This window comes from Strix aluco, chromosome 4 (genome assembly GCF_031877795.1).
Source record: "Strix aluco isolate bStrAlu1 chromosome 4, bStrAlu1.hap1, whole genome shotgun sequence".
NCBI lineage: Eukaryota > Metazoa > Chordata > Aves > Strigiformes > Strigidae > Strix > Strix aluco.
Window position 1 is genome coordinate 71,187,532 of NC_133934.1, and position 14,198 is coordinate 71,201,729.

Genomic DNA, 14,198 nt, shown 5'->3' on the forward strand with positions numbered 1-14,198 from the left:
ATCATATGAATTACTCCTCTTAAGTGCAGATCTTTTTTGTGGGATGTAACTTATAAATGTTTATGCATGGCAAACATTTACAGTCTAGGTATGTGTGCTTTTATAGGAGGAAGACAATCTGGAGCAGTATTGTATAATACATTTGGAGTCATGGGTAAATCAAGAGATACAGAGAGAGGTGGATTGCTTGCATCAAATAACTCTTCAGATTCTCCAACTGGTAGTGGCTATAATACTGATGTATCTGATGATAACCTTCCCTGTGATAGAATAAGTCCCTCTTCAGATATTAATGGAAATTCAATTTCAGATGAGCAGGTACATACATACTATATAGAAATGATTGGTCTTGGGTTGTTGGTGGGTTTTTTTTTAAAGTGATTAACATTCATGGTAAAAAATTGACAATTCAACAGATGTCTTGTTGTGCCAACTGCATTCATACTGTCTACTTGCACACTAAACTTTCAGCTTTCTGCGGGGTCTCTTGGTATTGCCTTGGGAGAATTGGTGGATAACATCAGTTTATTTTTCTTTGAATGCATATGAAACTATTTCTTATGAGTAGTGCACAGTATGGTACGTTAGTGTCTTTCAGTGTAATCACTTTGGAAAACAATTTCACTTTTGACTTCGTGTTTCCTTTTTTAAGGATGAAGGCGTTGAATCTGATGACCTAAAAAAAGATATACCCTTGATGCCTCCTCCCCCTGACTCTTGCAGCATGAAGTTAACAATCAAAGAAATTTGGTTTAGTTTTGCAGCCCCTACCAATGTGCGCTCTCCAGCACATATATTTTCAAGGTATAATTTTACCCAATTTAAAAGAAAGGACATGACAATTCTGCTTTGTTAAATTGCAGTTGTATTTGGTAGATTCTGAGTGTAATTTCAATAATTTCTGAAGCTTCTCTGGAAACGAAAATTTTGGATTTTACACAGCACTATTCTAGCTACTAAGAAGGAAAATTAGCTCTATCCTGGCTGAAACCAGGACAGCCAATTTTCATTTTCTGGGCTGTGTTTGTTACTTTGTTACATTGTTCTGTCATATTCCACCTCTTTGAATGTCATTCATAATAACATTAGAAAATCTTGCTAATTGCTGCTGCTGAACTTGAATATCTAATTTCTCTTTTTCTCAATAGGCAGCTGAACCTCCTGAGTACTGCAACACCTGCAGTTGGTGCTTGGCTTGTTCCTATTGATCAAGTGAAATCGTCATTAAATAAACTAGAAACTGAAGGAACCCTGAGAATCTGTGCTGTTATGGGTTGCATTATGACAGAAGCTTTAGAGGTAAATAACCTTTATAAAATCAATAACTGCATTGGAACAGAGTAGTGTAATATGTAATATATATTTGTTTGGGATTCTGGATATTTTCACTGACAAATTTACAGCACGCCTTATGAGCCTTTACTTCCAGAATTGGTAACAAGAACTCATTACCTGTGCTTTCTGTACACAATCTAAATTTCAGCAGAAAAAAGCTTCAGCTGTTACTAGTGAGGAAGTCTTATGCTTCTTACAGGAGTGCATCTCCAGGTAAAATAATTGGAGATTCCGTCTTTTGAAAGGGAAGAGTAAGAAATATGGCTGTAGTGTCTGGTATTTTTTTATGAAATATGAAAGTGTGTTGAATTATGAAACATTCAGGGTATCTTTCAGGAAAAAATACGAATTTCTGTGCTCCTGCATTGTATTGAATCATTATGTTTATTGGACCCATTTGTTAGGAGAAGGGAGGACAGGCATACTGAGGGTTAAACATTCTAGCAAGAAACACAAAATGTTTTGTTGAAAACTTGGATTGGTGGAGCTTTTATGACAAATTGGGTGTTACAGTGATTTGCTAAGGAGCTTTCTCATGTGTAGGCAGTTTTCTGCTGTTCGTTTACTTGGCACCATCTAGTGGGAAGATTCTGAGGTGATACCCGTTGTGGAGACCCTGTCTTTCATTGTAAGACTGACAAGCTTAGTGTCAGGATAACTTTCTGCTATACTCAAAAATCATTCCTTGCAGCAGTGTCTTATTGCTACCTCCCTTCCTATTTCTTTTCCTATGCTTTTTCTAGCATTAAACCAAATTAGGAAAGTGCCTTGTTTTTCTTTAACTAGCAAGAAACAGTTTCTTCGAAAATCTCAGCTAGCTGTGCATATATGTCTATTAGCCTGGAAGTAACTTTACAAGGTCTGCAATTTGAATCCAGCCTTCAGTTTTCTTACTTCATATAAATAAATAAGCATCAAGCATGATTTTTCACATACACTATTTAAGATAAGGTAGGTATTCATGTGGCAAATCTTTGTTGCAGAAGTTCAAAATGGAGTTAGAAGTTTGTGATATCATAGGTGAAATCTTGTAGTTCATGCCCACGTTCGTTTGCAAGTATGTTCACATGTGAAAAATTGTTACATTTTAATCTAGAATAAAAGTGTGCACTTTCCTCTGAGAAGCAAGTACAACAGGCTTACCAAAGTGGCTCGTTTCTTGCAAGAAAATCCTTCTTGTTTACTGTGTAATATATTGCACCATTACCTTCATCAAGCAAATTACTCCGTTATTGAGGATGCCACCATGGTGAGTTACCCTGTAAAAATGAAAATAACTCAGTGTGTTAATTTCAGAGGTACTAATTCTAATGTCTTAGCTTAGGTAACAGTTTAGGGAATGTTAACAAACAAGAAAATATAACCCAAACTCATATATCCTTAAATTGATAAGTAGATACATCGTCTTTCATTTAATTTTCTTTCAGGTCTGCTGGTTTTGTTGTGGCCCATGTATATGCATAAATTTTATCAAGCTATTTTATTAGTAAATACATGAGAGATCATAAACCAAAAAACGCATGTCTTTATTAATGGCCTTTTTATCAGATTTCATTTTTCTTGAAGATAACAGCAAAGTAGTAAAAATTTGCATCTGTAGTTTTAAAACTGCATAAATCTCAATTATTAAGGCAAGTGCATGCACTGGTTAGCTTATTCCACATTCTCTCCTCAGAACTAGTTTTCATGTCTTTTAGAAATACTTGGATAATGCAGGCAGTTTAAGAAAAGAGCTAGTTTTGTAGAAACTTTAAGGCTTAAGAATCTAATCTTTTTCTTGGTGGCTTTAGAATGGAAATGTCTGGATTGTAGTGGTAAAAAATTGTTTAAACAAACATATTAGGCACAAGGAGGAGTGTTTGTTCCTGATTTTGTGTCATTTTCATAATCCAATTCCATGTCTGTCAGACTTAAACAATACCTTTTTCAACATACTCAGGTGAGAGCCCAGTGATCAGAAATAGCACAATTTGGCAGAAATAGCACTGTTTGATTTGTGGTCAAAATAAGAATTTTTTTTTTTTAGCACAATTCAGTGATGTAATCAAAACAATCCGTATTTTATGCCTCAAATTTATGTTTTTAAAATACTACTTACCAACAATGGAAGAAACTGCATCTTTTTAATTTCAGTTCTGATTCTACAGTCAGTCTAGTACTGTTGTGAATTTTAGTCCACAGTTCAGAGCCTTATAATTACTTAAGTACTTTTAGTTTCATACTTAATAAACCTGTTCCTGTTGTTTATTTTTGGCCTCTTGGGTTATGTAGATGAATGCATTTACTGTCTTCAGTGAAACTCTACTTTTTATCTGTTAGCACTATGACTTTTTATATCTGAATGGACGTTGTGTGATGCCAGCATGTTTCTGTCCTAAGCCTCTCGAGCACAAAGATTTAATGGAGTTCTGACTTTTTTTCCCCCCCAGTTTACTTTAAAATGGTGTGATATGCATTTTAAATTTTCTTTATTCTTTTGTTAAGAGTGATGGCCTACCTGCCTTAGTAACCTTAAAGAAAGGTCTCGTTGCCTTAGCAAGGCAATGGATGAAGTTCATTGTAGTGACCCCAGCCTTTAAAGGAGTCAGCTTACATAGACCAACTCAGCCAGTGAAATTGCAGACAAATGCCTGCCATGACCACGAGGATGGACTTGGATTAGACAATGGAGGGGGTCTTCAGAGTGACACAAGTGCTGATGGAGCAGAGTTTGAATTTGATGCAGGTATTTTTGTGTTCTGTCTCTGTAAAAATTCATAGGCACAAGTAGGTCCTCTCAGAGCATTCGTATCTTCTTTAATTTTAATTCTCGAATACATTATATTCTTCTTTTTTAGAATCATCAAGCTTCTTTCTTAGAATCATCTTCATTCTGAAGCTGCTGCTGACAGTTATACTATTACAACAATTATTACTTGTTTGGGAAAAAACAAAATAGGAGATTTCTTTCACATGCTTTGTCTTGTTATTTACTGCACAAAATATATCAACTTAATTATTTGCTAGCTTGTAATTAGGATTTTGTTGTGCAGATTCTGACCTTGGTTAAAAATTGTAACATGCAATTCTATGAACTCTCCCAGGAATAGCTTCAAACCTACCTACCTTATTTGTTCTTTGTGAAGACTTTTCCCCCCCCCCCCCCATTTTTACTGCTTCATATGTGGTAGATTTCTGTTGCCAGTTTACATGTTGCCAATTTAACATGAGCTACTGATTTAGCTTTGTACTCGATATAGAGCCATAAGTCATAATCACAGAAAGGAAGGGCATAAATAAATACATGCTGTTGGAGCACTCTTTTTTGCTGGTTTGAGTTGACTGAATTATTTTATGTTTGGAGCATCTATGTACAGTGCTACTGTTCTCAAAAATACAGTATTTATGTTTTCCTTTCCTCAAGTAACAATTGCAAAACATCGAGGAAAAAATAATTTGAAAAAATAATTTAAAAAAAAACCCAGGAGGAGAATCTGCTTTTAGTTAGAAGCCAGGCAGCAGTTATCAGCTTAAAGAGAACAAAACCAGAGATGTTTGTGGGTAAAACTTGTGCCTGATGGAAATTTTTGTCCCCTCCTCTAAAATACATGCTTGGTTGAGCAGAAAAAGACTGTTAGAACCAGTGTTTTAATTCCCCCCGCCCCCCCAATCAATGTTATTCTATTTTTCACCAAGAATTTTGGAAGCAGCAATCTTGCTGCCCTGTATACATTTACTTATAGATGTAATTCATACAGATGTAAGCATCTTAATTCAAAAAATGACCAGCAATGCCAGAGTCAGCAAAAGAAAGTGAAACTCAACAACTTTCCTTTGGATCTGTAGCACAGAGCAACAGTTGTATGACATTAGGAGGACAAAAAGATTTGTACTTGGGTTATTAAACAAAATCCAGTAGGCCCATGTCTGAGGTTTTCTTATTTGTCTTAAAATTCCATAGACAGCTGTGTGTAGGTGCGTGTCAGAATTTGGAAGTTTCTGACTGCTTGTAAATAAATGTACTAATAATAGCTAGTCTTGGTTCCCCATATATATACAAATGAGAAAAATTGTTTGCTTGGTTCCAGCTACTGTCAGTGAGCATACAATGCTCTTAGAAGGAACAGCTAATCGCCCTCCACCTGCTGGGGGCTCTTCTGGGCCTGTAACTGGTGCTGAGATCATGAGGAAATTATCCAAGACTCACACTCACAGTGATTCTGTTCTGAAAATAAAGGTAAGTTTCTAGCGCTGTGAACAAGAGGAAAGTGGTTTGTAGCTGGCCTGTTTAGAAGCAATTCTGTATGTTGCAGCTGAATAAGTACTTACCTAAAAAGTAACTATGACTAACTATAACTGTAACACATGGAAGGTATGCTCCCTACCCTATAAAAGTGATGCTCGATCAGTTGGTCTATTTTCTGTATCTGTTTTTTATTGTTTTTCTTGCCAATTACCTTAAGAGCCATGCTTAAAAACAATATATATGCACATCATTTAAGGATGTACATTAACTTTTATGGCTTTTCTTCTATTTGTGGAAGCACAAATGAGGATTTAACTATCATTATACAAAATCTAAGATTGATAAAGCTCTCAAGTAACTTGTAGTAAAATTAGTGTGGTTTTTTTATTCCACAAGCTGTTCAAAAAATGGCAAGATTTTATTTTTATCTCTAGTTTCTGAAAGAGTCTGTGTGGATTTGGGGGGTTGTTTTTTGTTTTGTTTTTTTAAGTAATTCATTGTCTTCTGTATGTATGTTAGGCAGCTTGGTGGCTTGTACCAATTCCTTTTCAGTTGTGGTTTTTCATAGAATGATTGAGATTGGAAGGGACCTGTGTAGGTCATCTTGCCCAAGGCCCTGCTCAAGCAGGGCCACCTAGAGCCAGTTGCCCAGGGTTATGTCCAGATGGCTTTTGAATATCTCCAAGGATGGAGACTCCATAGCCCGTGACAGTGCTGAGTTACCCTCACAATAAAAAAGTGTTTCCAAATGTTCAGGAGGAAACTCCTGTGTTTCAGTTTGTGCCCGTTGTCTCTTGTCCTGTCGCTGGGCACCACTGAGAAGGGCCTGGCTTCACTGTCTCTGCATCCTGCCTTCAGGTATTTACATAGATTAATAAGATCCCCCCTGAGCTTTCTCTTCCCTAGGCTGAACAGTCCCAGCTCTCTCAACCTTTCCTCATATGAGAGATATGAGAGAGGTCTTAATCATCTTAGTGGCCCTTCATTGGACTCTCTCCAGTATTTCTGTCTTGTACTGGGGAGCCCATAACTGGACACAGTACTCCAGGTGTGGCCTCCCCAGTGCTGAGCTGGAGGGTAGGATCACTTCCCACCACTTGCTGGTGACTTACTGCCCAACGCAGCCCAGCTGGACAAGGGCACATTGCTCCCTCATATTCAGCTTGGTGTCCACCCCAGGAGCCCCAGCTCCTTTTCTGCAAAGCTGCTTTTCAGCTGGTCAGACCCCAGCATGTGCTGGCGCATTTGTCCCCTCTAGCAGATAGTCGCCCACTACTGTCACTTACTGCTCCCTCCTGATGGTCTTGCATGGTTTAGGGTTAAGTGGCCCAGATTGCTTTGCTTGAAAGCACATCTGGCTCTTCTTTGATTTGGAGGGCAGAGAACCTGTTTCATAGTTTTAAGCCTTTAGGTGGACCAGGAGCCTTCCTCTTGGTGCCAGAAGTCCCCAGCTTCTGTTCTTCACCTTCTCCTTATACTAGGGATGGAAGAGTTTTATACGAATGAGGCTTATATTCAGCGGTATGCACTGTTCCTTCTGCAAACTTGCTTTAGGTGAATTCTACACATCTGCAGTTTCATTTGTTAACTTGTTTGGCTTTTTAAACTGTTTTTACACATAAAAATACTTTAATACTTGAGAATTCATTAACACCTTTATGCACAACACCTGTATGATGTATAACCTGCCCCAAATGAAGTGCTACTTGTCCAAAAGTTTGCAGGATTGAGAATTTTGTACTTACTGTGTTCTGATCTCATATTCAGACCAAATGTCACTTCCTTTTTTGCAGTTTACGCAGTAATTCATTAGTTTCTTTCTTTTCTCCACAAGGGTATACATCCATATCATTCCTTAAGTTATACTAGTGGAGATACAGCTACAGATTCACCAGTGCATGTTGGCCGTTCTGGAACGGCAGTCAAAGAAAGTCCAAGAAAAGAGAGTCTGCTCAGCTATCTTACTGGGAGTTTTCCTAGCCTGCATAATCTTTTGGAAGGGACTCCTCAAAGAAGTACAACTGCAGTTAAAAGTAGTTCTTTAACAAGAACAGGTATGATGTAGCGTAAGTAAGCTAAAGGGAGGGGAAGGGAGGATTGATTTTATATTAATGATTTAGAAAAGGTACTGTATTTTCTCTACAAGTTATCATTTCTGTTTAAAATCCCACCTCCCCCCTTCCCCCAAATAAGAATCACAGTTTTTAATAGCAGTTCCTAGACATTGCTGCACCGTGCCGTTTCCTAGAAGCAAACAGCAAGTACATCAGGTTGGGAAAAGAAATTACAACTATCAAACTAAATAAAATATTCTCCTTTTGCTTAGCCTTACTACTTTTTGAGTATAATACATAATAATTTAAGTGAGTCTTTTTGAATGAATAAGGAAATTAAGTGATCATTCTGTATTTGTAATTTTTTCCTGACCTTGTAAGTAGCTCAAAAAGCGGACTAAAACTAATGTTGCAGTAATTTATTTTGTATGTAATAATTTTCAGATTTTTAGTAATGGTCTTTTGAACAAATTTGTAGAAGTTTGAAATATGTACATTGAATTTTTTTTGTTCTATATTATTGTTCACCGTGCATTGTCATAATTTATATAAAGAAAAACAGATAAGTTTGATACTGCATTTTCTCTAAAACCTCTCTCCTTTGCTATCAGGGAATGAAATATTATTCAGAAGAAAAGGTATTTTGGTTTATGACTTCTTTCCTTTAATTAATGGTAGAGATGAACAAATGCAAAGACACTTAGTGCAACATCCATTAGTGTCATAGTATAACTTCAGTGGTAGCACCTGCAGTGCTGCTTGACACATACTTTACTGGAAAAAAACTTGAGGATTAGGTTTGCTTTTATAGTAAATACATATTGTCAGTAAAATTATGCTGCGTTCCTGGTTTTTGCTGACTTTGATACAACAAATGCTAAACCTTCTGATTTATCTGTATAGGAAATACTGTGGCCACAGACATGTTATCTGAACATCCTCTGCTGTCTGAACCATCTTCTGTGAGTTTCTATAACTGGATGTCAAATGCTGTGGGCAACAGAGGAAGTGTAGTACAAGAAAGTCCGGCCACCAAATCTGGACACAATAGTCTTCCAACAGGTATTGCTAAATACAGCTGAATTTAAGAGATGATTCTGGGTTGGTTGTTCCTGTGTTTACCACATTGTTTCTGAAAGTAATTGAGCAAGTGACTTAAGTTCAACAGACATAAATACTACTTGTTGGACTTCTCAGCAAACCAGAAGATGAACAAATGTGATTTAAGCAAAAACTGCTGTTTTCATTTCCCTCACCCTACCTCTAAAAATCTAGCTTTTTCTTAGATTTGGAACTGTAAAAGTAGCTTCCAAAACCATGTGTAGCTGCCAAAAACTCAGACATAAAATCATCTTCAGGTTCAGAGTTCCTTGGATTTTGTTAGTTATTTTTAATCTATTTTGCATATGCTGTTTTTGTAATAAAGATTTTGAATATTGGAATCCTTGCTCTTTCTCAGTTCAGTTTTGAGACTGAACATAAACATGTTTTTGTGCTTTCCAGGTATGAGCTGGACTATCTCTATTACCTGTTTCAGCAATATCAGACTGTTTCTTTATCCTGAATGTCACTTCTGTGAGGTTATAGACCTGAGTAGGGTTCTGACTTTCTTTGTGTATGGCATGTGTTTCTGTATAATTAATCTTGTTGAATTAATAGAGTTGGTGGTGTTAAAATTTGCTGTGGTGTTAGTGTTCCATGAGTATTTATTTTTTAGGTGTGGCACCCAATCTTCCTACTATACCCTCTGCTTCAGACTTCAACACAGTTTTGTCTAGTGACCAGAACACCCTGGATGGCACACACTCACAGCACAGCACCAGTCAGGATGACATTGCAGGTGTGGAAGAGGGTAACCAGGGGTTTCCTGCTGTCCAGCTAGCAGATGCACAGGTAAGTGTGGTTTGCTGATGTATTTTGGAGTTCTGTAGGGTTAAACTAGTTATTACTTTAAAAAAACAAATCTTAGAGCAATGAACGTGTTACCCTGTTTTTGAAAGGGTCAAGAAACCTCTGAGGTGTCCCATAACAGTCTTTATGAATGGTGATTAATAGAGCATTGTTTTACAATTTCAAAAAACATATTTGGAGCATTTATGAGATTAACCTACTTCTCCAGAGTACTTTTTACTGAGGGGAACATGTGGAAACCTTGCTCCCATAGCTAAGCATTCAATGCTAGCTTGCTGTAGTCAATCTTTTTACTCGGAAAGTCCATAAAGCTTCTCCTCTTTATCCCCTTTCTTTCTATTTTACAGCACTGTCAATAAAACTTAATGTTCTCTACTATGTAGCTGACACTGTAAATATTATAGATAAACAAATGATGGAGCAAGAATATAGGAATAATCTGGACAGTAAGTACTAAATCAGTGGGTTTTGTTTTGTAGGTTGTTTTCAAACCTCTTCTAAGTTACACGGGAATTCAGTCTCAGGATGCAATGCCACTCTGCTACAGAATGTACTTCGGAGAGTACCTTTCCTTCTCAGGAACTTTGGACTGTCTAAGAGCAGATATTGTTGATTCAGATACAGCAAAGGAAAGAAAAAGCAAGCGAGCTCGAAGGTATGTTGTGAGAGATTTGAAACTATGTATATTGGTTAAAGAACAGAAATCAGGTTTTTCATCTGAAGACATAAAATTCCAAAGCACATCCACAGAATAAGGAGCAGTCCTTTATTCTTTTAATCTTAACTGTTTTGTCTTCCTGTTAGAATTTTTTTTTTTTTTTAAATATTCCTCTGGAATGGTTTGGAAATTTTAAGTATTTGAATCTCAGCTACTTTTGAAAATTGGAGACTGTGGAGGGTAGAGCTGGTCAGAATAATAGTGGGGAAATTTGAGAGGCTCTTAAATGCTGTTTTGTAATTAATCTTGTAAATGAGGTTGTTAGTTCTGGTGTAAATGCTGAATCTTTCCCCTGCCCCCCCACTGATTTTGGGCAAAGCTTTAGGTTATGACGGAAAGATTGCATGCCAAACTGAGTTTACGTAGTCCTGAATCATTACTATCTTCATAGCATGCAGTATGAAAGTATCAAAGTTAATTTTTTATGTTTAGAACTATGGTAAGAAGGTGGCATCCTAAGGGAATTAAAAGGTTGGATTCAGTAAATCAGACATACCACTGTGTAAAAAAGTATTTGACTCCCATAAAAAGAAACCAAGTAGTAACTTGTACCTTTTCTTTCCTTAGGCAAGGAGCTGTCAATCTTCCTCCTCTTGAATTCAAACCAGCTTTGATGTTAGAAACTTTCAGTATTAGTGCTGTTGTAATGGAGAAATCCATGTGCACACCTCATAACTCCACCAATGCCCTTTCTTTTCATGACTTGAATAAACGCTATTATAATACTTTTCACTGTAATTTTACAATTTCTTGCCAGTCCATAAGCCAACATGTAGATATGGCTCTGGTTCGTCTCATTCATCAGTTCAGTACAATGATTGATGACATCAAAGCCACACAGACGGACATCAAACTTAGCAGATACACAGCTGGATCAGCCTCTCCGACCCCTACTTTTAAAACCCGCAAACACAGAGACTTCCGCTCTTCTGATTTCAGCCGAAGCTCTCGAGGAAGTCTTAATGGAGGTAACAGAGTGAACAACACCAAGAACAAACGAACAAACAATGAGAACAATAAAAAAGAGTCTCGAAACAAGAATTCCTTGGGGAGGTCAGAAAGAAGAACTTCTAAAGTGTCCAGGAAAGGTTCAAAAGATGTAGTTGACCACATGACTATTCATATGGATGACTCTGACTCTATTACCGTGTCGGAACAGAGCGAACCTTCTGCTGAGTGCTGGCAAAATATGTATAAACTATTGAACTTCTACTCACTCATTTCTGATCCAACTGGGATTTTAGAAAAGTCTTCTGAAACTTTTGGGCCAACAGGTAAACTAGTTCATGAGTCCAAATAATGGAGAGTGCGTGCTTTTGCTCAAGTGTATTCTTCTAAAGCTTGATCATAAGGCAGTTTTTGAAAGTTGCCCACCCCATCTGACTTGGATCAGAGTGGGGCAAGTGGTGAGGATGTAGGGGGAGCTTGTAATTAGTTCACCGAGATGGTGTACAAAAGAAAAAAATAACGTTCCTGGCTTTATAGTATGCTTTGATTCTTTCAATCCTAGACTTAGTCAAATACATGTTAATTGGTTGGTTTCAAATTGAGTCCCTTGATATTCTCATGCAGCTCCGTTAATCTAGATTTGCATTGGGTGTGGGGCTGTGTTAAAACGTTAACTTTTCTGGTTTATTGTGCACAGAGTGGATTGAGTTTGTTCCTTCCTAGGTGCTATTTTGTTTTCAAGTGGCTTCTGGAAATGCTGTATATTATCATTTTGTGAAAATATGTAAGCGCATATGTAAGAAATCCTGAGGGAGATAATTTCTGCCTTGGGAATGACAGAGTGAAAAAATAATCTGTGAACCTAGTTTTGAGAGAAGGAAAGGTGAAGTACTGTTTTTGGTAAAGTCCAGCAAAGATTACAGGTGTTTGGGCCATAATTTCACCCAGACTTTTGAGATCTGGGGTAATCATTGCTCTCTTATTTCCAATGTATTTTAGCACAGCAGAGTAAATTTGAGACTTTTCATCAACAAAAAGAATGATGCTCTTATGTTGCTGTAGATATGCAGGGGATGGTATAGTTACTAGTTAGGCATCTTTTCTTTGGAGTTCTTTTAATTAAAGAATGAAAAACTGAGAAAGTCTCAAATGAGAGCTTCTGTTAAATAGAGGGTGGTATCTTTCATGCACAGAGTATCATATCCGCAGCTATGTTATCTGCAGAAAATGTAAATTTTCTTACATTGTTTTTATGCTCTGAGTGTTGAAAAGAAACATCCAAAAATGAATTATAAGAACCTTTGGCTGTGAAATGATCAAAAAAAAAAAAAACAAACCAGGACAATTGGAAACTGTCAGAGCATTTTTATTGTATAACAGTAAAATCCTGTAAATATGAATATTTATATAATGTACATAAGAATATATCTGTGAATAATAATGAAATCTCATCACTCATTATTGTCCCTATTGTGTCTTGGATTTGGTTCAGTTGCAACGTTATTAGAGTGGAATAAATGAGGCACAGATAATTTGCTTGAAGAGTTTGCTTGATGTACAAGATACATGATCCTTGGTTTCAAATACAAATATAAATCAGATATGCCAAGGATTTCTTGTAAAGTATCCTTAAGTAACTCCTTTGACTTTGTGTAGGTGTTCGAAGCCCAACGGAACCTGCTTGTAGAGTGGTGTTTGAGAATGAACAGGATAATGGCAGAGACACGCAGAGGAAGCGCAGCCTGGTGACTTCGGAGCCACAGCATGTGACTCTCATAGTCTTTGGAATAGGCATGGTGAACCGAACCCACCTGGAGGCAGACATTGGCGGTCTAACGATGGAATCTGAACTGAAGAGAATCCATGGCAGCTTCACCCTGAAAGAGAAAATGAAAGGTAGGATAAGCTGAAATGTACTCTGTAACATAATTCAGTGTCAGCTTTACATATTTATGTGTGTGCATACCTATACCAATGCATATGCATGTATGTGTAATATGTTTTGTTGGTAAATAGATGTACATTATATCTGTGTGTGAATAGTATAATAACATTCAACAAGTTGTTTTAAAAACTGCTACTAGGGTGCTGAAGGATTTTAAAAGGATGGAAGTTTTTCAGAAAATGTCATGGAAGGCAATTCTTTTAGAAGATAGCCACTCCTTTCATTTTCAAAAGCTTTCTTGTCACAATTTAAATTTGATATTACTTAATGTAGCTACTAAAAGAGTAGGCATACCTGGAAGTATTTTACTGAATGAAGTGCTGTTAAGTATCTTTTTTCTTAAAGATGTACTACATCAAAAGATGACTGAGACATGTGCCACTGCTCACATAGGAGGTGTCAATATCGTCCTGCTGGAGGGAATTACCCCAAATATCCAGTAAGTATGAAGCCTGACAGTTTTAAATTGTTCAAGTGCATAGAAGTGATATCAGTTGTGTGACAATAAAGGTATGTAGCTTAATATGGAGAAAGCATTGATGATTTGTCTTTAGGTAGAATCTGTGAAGTCACAGAGTTTGGTGGCAACCATGCCACTGTTGCAGAACTGGGCTTGAGTTCGACTTGTAAAGCTAATTGCATGTGCCTGTTGACAGGAGGCTTTTCCAGGAAAGGCTTACCTGAGTAAGCTGAGAAGGAATATGGTGAAAGTATTAATAGGTTTCAGTCTAGGGCACCTAGACTTGGACATAATTCCATGATTATGAATACTCTTGTTCCTTTCTATTTCTAGTAAAAGATATTAGTAAGTTCAGAACTGACTGTAGGATCACAGTATAAATGGGTAAGTGACCTGACTGAAAAGTCATAGGTGACAGGTCCTCTTGTAAAAAGAAAGAAGTGAAATTTTATGTAAGCAGAGCTTTCTGCACTAATTTTATTCCATGTGGTGTACACCTAGAAACTCTTATCACATCACGGTATTGTTTCTCTTATGCTTCTAATTGCTTTTTGAAGCTTATAGGTTCCACTAAACCATACAAGATTTTTAGGAGGTATTTA

At 37.0% G+C, this 14,198-nt stretch overlaps 1 protein-coding gene across 11 annotated transcripts in view; it reads left to right on the plus strand.

Annotated features, from left to right (window-relative positions):
- The window catches only part of BLTP1 (bridge-like lipid transfer protein family member 1), a 124,150-nt gene that overhangs the window by 61,829 nt on the left and 48,123 nt on the right, over nt 1-14,198 (plus strand). For 10 of the 11 annotated variants that reach the window (XM_074823594.1, XM_074823596.1, XM_074823602.1 and 7 more), the window contains exons 36-48: nt 107-318; nt 653-804; nt 1,149-1,299; nt 2,432-2,584; nt 3,820-4,060; nt 5,403-5,551; nt 7,395-7,614; nt 8,518-8,676; nt 9,332-9,507; nt 10,005-10,180; nt 10,811-11,517; nt 12,848-13,087; nt 13,482-13,575. In XM_074823594.1, coding sequence (XP_074679695.1) covers nt 107-318; nt 653-804; nt 1,149-1,299; nt 2,432-2,584; nt 3,820-4,060; nt 5,403-5,551; nt 7,395-7,614; nt 8,518-8,676; nt 9,332-9,507; nt 10,005-10,180; nt 10,811-11,517; nt 12,848-13,087; nt 13,482-13,575 — 2,830 coding nt within the window. The remainder of the gene's footprint in view (nt 1-106; nt 319-652; nt 805-1,148; nt 1,300-2,431; nt 2,585-3,819; nt 4,061-5,402; nt 5,552-7,394; nt 7,615-8,517; nt 8,677-9,331; nt 9,508-10,004; nt 10,181-10,810; nt 11,518-12,847; nt 13,088-13,481; nt 13,576-14,198) is intronic. The other variant, XM_074823598.1, reaches the window with a different exon arrangement.